We start from the raw sequence: 4,007 nt of genomic DNA on the forward strand, positions 1-4,007 counted from the left end.
ACGAGATGGTAGAGTCCAATTGGTGCACCCTCCACTTCTCGTAGTACCACGTCTGCATTAGAACATAAACAGCTTAGAAAATTTTCCATAAAATTAAATGTATGGTACGTTAATAATGATTGTATTACTTGCAGCAGTGGTAGGTTGCCCTCCAGATTTGCTCCGCCATTCACAAATTTCCTGACGCTAGGCATAAGATGGTCAAGTGTAAGCTGTCCAAAATTGATTCTCTTTATTGTCTCAACATTTCTAACAATCCCAAGGTATCTGTTGTCCACATACTACTGTGTTGTCGGGCATACATATTTGCCTATGGTGTACAAGACAAATGGCCTGACAAAATTAGGTGTGCTGTCGCCTTTCATCTTGGCTAGCAATCCTTTCAAAGTTACTTTTGTATCATTGGGGTCTTTCAGTTCCTTCCATAACTCCAAAGTATCGTTGTGATTTGAAGAGACATGATTCTTCCCCATGCTGGGCAGGCCTGTTATATGCTCCACATCTTTTAGTGTGATCCTACATGGTCTCCCATTAATTATAAAGGCATCATGTTCTGCATCATATGAATAAGCGATGGCCTGGCATAGTAAACGTCTCATTCTCATGCCAGGAGTCTTGAGAAGTTCACCCAGTCCGATCAACTTGGTATACGTCAGTTGCTGTGCGTTTAATTCTTTTATGAACTTCTTGTATTGCAGCAATGAAGCAACCTGAGTTACCTGAATGTACAAATAGTGTGATTAGATTCTGTATGGTATTCATTTAAACACGCATAGAACCGACTAGATCTAATCTATGCCAATATCAAAATTGTGCTCTAGAGTACTGCATGAAATCATAGAGCTTCTAGGCCATATAATGAACACCAGACATCGAAAAACAAGCTATCTATGTTGGCAAATTGACTGATAATAGTATAGATTTTTAGTACAAAGAGCAGACTTTGCTCTATGTACACTACTAAAGTTTCAGGCGTCACGTTTACGAAAATAATTGCTTACATGATCAGAAGATCAATAGTTTATAGATAATCTCAAAAAAGGAATGTAGCAATTCCATTGCAAGCATTGAAGAGCACACTCCTTAGTTCCCATCAGATTCGTAAAGATCAATTAGTAAAGACCATGCAAAATTAAGGGCAATCGCCAACAGTTTCAATGACTAGAGACTAAGAACTCATTTAGAAAGCCTATGCCAAAAAATTAGCAATTTCCAAATTTTAAGGCATATAAACAGAGACGATAACCTTATGTCCAGTAAACATGACCATTGTAGTGACTCGAGCAACCAAAAACACAACTAGGCATCATCAAGCAGCCTAAAAATGTTGGCATGGACCGAAACATGTGAGCCTACTGTCCATCTTTCTCTTTAGTTTTCTCCTTTCTTTATCGTCAACCTAAAATTTAATATAGTACATACATTTGATGTTCTCAATGCCAAAAAAGTGAGGCGTGCAACTTACGTACAAAACTACTTTGTATTCTGTCTACTGCATATTTGATCAGGCATTTAGGAGTACTACTATTATTTTGTATATTCGGTAGCTGGTTTTAAACGAAGTTAAGTTACTAGTCCTTCCTTTCCATATTGTTGCACGTACAACTTTCCAGCACGAAAATTAGCGCAAGTTTCATTACAGAGAGAGGCATTCACGACTAAAAACTAAGAGAGGAAGGCATCCACGATCTCCCTTAAGTTTTGCTAAAGCACATCTAGATGTGCTCTAAGTATTGCTTATCTAAGTCCTATGTCATTGATTTTATGCTAAGATTCGTGCAAGCCTTTTTTTGTCCTTTTTCTTTTCTTTCTAGACACACCCATCTCCCTTCGGTAAAATAGGGATAGTTCGTTATGGCTGTAACTAAACAAGATCAAAAGGAAGTGCGCCGTAAATAATGGGATTGCATGCAGACTTGGGAAGGAGGGAGTATACAGAATACAAGGATCTCGATCGTTACCGGAGGATTCTCTCGATGGCGACCGGCTCCATTGCCGTTCGCTTTCATCTTTTGCTTCGCCGGCTTCTCGGACGTGCCCTTCTCTTTCGCCGGCTTCTCTGACGTGCCCTTCTCTTTCATCTCAGGATTCGCTGACGCGGGCTTCGAAGATGACGGCTCCGTCGGCTTCACCGACCTGGGAGCTACTTTGGACGGCGTGGGGTGGTAATACGGTGTAGTCATGGAAGGCTAGGTATGGGAGGCGTGGGGTGGGAGGCGTGGGATGGAAGTACACGATCTATGCCATGAAAAGCTTCGTATTTATAGGGGATTCTCTAACAACCGACCACAAGGAAATATTGGGAATTTGGGATCTCACGAAGAGGTAGTTTTAGATCACGTAATGTTTTTTAGCTAGTTTCTTTATTTTGAGAATTTTTAGCAAGTTTAGATCAGGAATCTCAACCGTGAAGCGTTTGGGCTTCTTGTGCTTTCTTATACGGGCCTATTATAATGGGATGAGCCCATTTTAAATTTGAACATGAGAAAAGAAGGGAGGACTCCAACAGGCGCGACGAGCCCCGTCCCAATTATTTAGGACGGGCATGCGCGAGGGCGCTTCGTCCTCACTGCCACAACTCTAAAAGAAAGGTTCCTCTGCCTCTACGTCCTCTCGATTCCCTCTTCCTCTGCGTCGCCCACTCTCCCAACAATCTGGCTTCTGGAACGGTGAGTTCTCCTTCCTGTCAATTATGTTAGTAGTTCTCCAGTAGCAGCACATACGATGGCCTTCTTCTTGTCAATTTCTTGTTCTCGTGCTTCTTTATTTTGTGCGCACAGATTCATCTGCCTGCAACATGTAATCCGTTGCCTTATGAGAATTTTGCATACAGATTCATCTGCATGCAACATCTAGTCCGTTGTCTCGTCAATTTCTTGTTTTTCTCCTGCTTCTTTAGTTTGTACACACAGTTTCATCTGCATGGGCGATGAACAATTCATAGATACATGTTTATTCTTGATTGTTGATGTGGGTGTTTAGATAAATATTTCAAGAGCGTAAATTTTGATTTTTAATTCGCATATATTCCCTCTACAAGGAAATATAACAACTTTTGGTTCACTGCTTTAGTGATTTATTTACAGAGGAAGTACTTGTTTAGTTTAAATTGTTCATGCACTTGTTTAAATTGTTATCATGTTATTGTCATGCTTCATGTCTTATACTGGTTTCATCAATTAGAGTCCTTCGGCATCGCGTTCGAGAAAGATTATGCTGCTAGGGCAGAAGGAAATACCGAAATTTTTGTGAAGTACACGAACAAGGCTAGCTGTGTTGAGTACTGCATTGGCAGATTCAAATACTGGCTGCGGAACGACGACCAGAAGATAGTTGCACTGGATGTGGAATACACCTGGCCTCGTGGTCCGAGACAGATGGCTGCCGTGGTCCCGTTATGCGTTGGCATCTACGTCCTTGTGTACCACATAAGCGGCCTGCTGATTAGCACTGCAGCCTGCTTGCCGCCTTCTAGCTCGACGAGGAGTACACCTTTGTTGGGGTGGACATCAACAATGACGAGAAAAAACTCAAGCGTGTTGGTCTGGTGGTACAAAACTTTATGGATATCCAGAATATGTGGAGAGTGCCTGATCCAGTGACGATTAAGCCAAAGTATGGCTTGGCTGACTACGCTGGTTCCATCATCCACCACAGCTACAACAAGATGAAGGATGCTATCACAGAAGATGACCACCATATATGGGCAGAAGCGCCCTTGCCCTTGAAGAACATCTATTATGCTTCCATGGACGTGTATGCCACCTACGATGTATATAGGCCTTTGGTGAACTTCTAGAAGGGGTTCGAGAGTCAGCGCCAACATCTCGCCAAACCATCTAGGCGGTCAAAGAAGTCCGGAAGCAAGAATGAATCAACCTATAATGTTTCTTCTATTTATCTAGCTGACAGTCTGTAACTTTATTATACTGCTAGTAAGTCGTAAGTTCAAATTTCCTACAAGTTGAATCATCCTTTATTCTAGCTGTCTTGCATAATTTGATCCA

General features: G+C 41.7%; 1 protein-coding gene across 1 annotated transcript; it reads left to right on the forward strand.

The window, feature by feature from the left end:
- The first annotated feature begins 2,195 nt into the window (after nt 1-2,195).
- On the forward strand, nt 2,196-3,799 carry LOC141026647 (uncharacterized). The gene is made up of 3 exons (XM_073503487.1): nt 2,196-2,229; nt 3,184-3,344; nt 3,476-3,799. Exons 1-3 carry the CDS (start codon nt 2,196-2,198, stop codon nt 3,797-3,799), a joined length of 519 nt encoding a protein of 172 aa, XP_073359588.1.
- The last annotated feature ends 208 nt before the right edge of the window (nt 3,800-4,007 follow it).

Source organism: Aegilops tauschii, chromosome 7, assembly GCF_002575655.3.
Source record: "Aegilops tauschii subsp. strangulata cultivar AL8/78 chromosome 7, Aet v6.0, whole genome shotgun sequence".
Taxonomy (NCBI): Eukaryota; Viridiplantae; Streptophyta; class Magnoliopsida; order Poales; family Poaceae; genus Aegilops; species Aegilops tauschii.

What these genes read in the sequence shown, in the direction of transcription:
- LOC141026647 (XM_073503487.1), top strand. Translation starts at nt 2,196, where the DNA reads ATGGGAGGCGTGGGGTGGGAGGCGTGGGATGGAA. An exon ending in GTGGGAGGCGTGGGATGGAA is followed by an intron (nt 2,230 to 3,183) that starts GTACACGATCTA and finishes TTCATCAATTAG; the next exon opens with AGTCCTTCGGCATCGCGTTC. An exon ending in AGAAGATAGTTGCACTGGAT is followed by an intron (nt 3,345 to 3,475) that starts GTGGAATACACC and finishes GCCGCCTTCTAG; the next exon opens with CTCGACGAGGAGTACACCTT.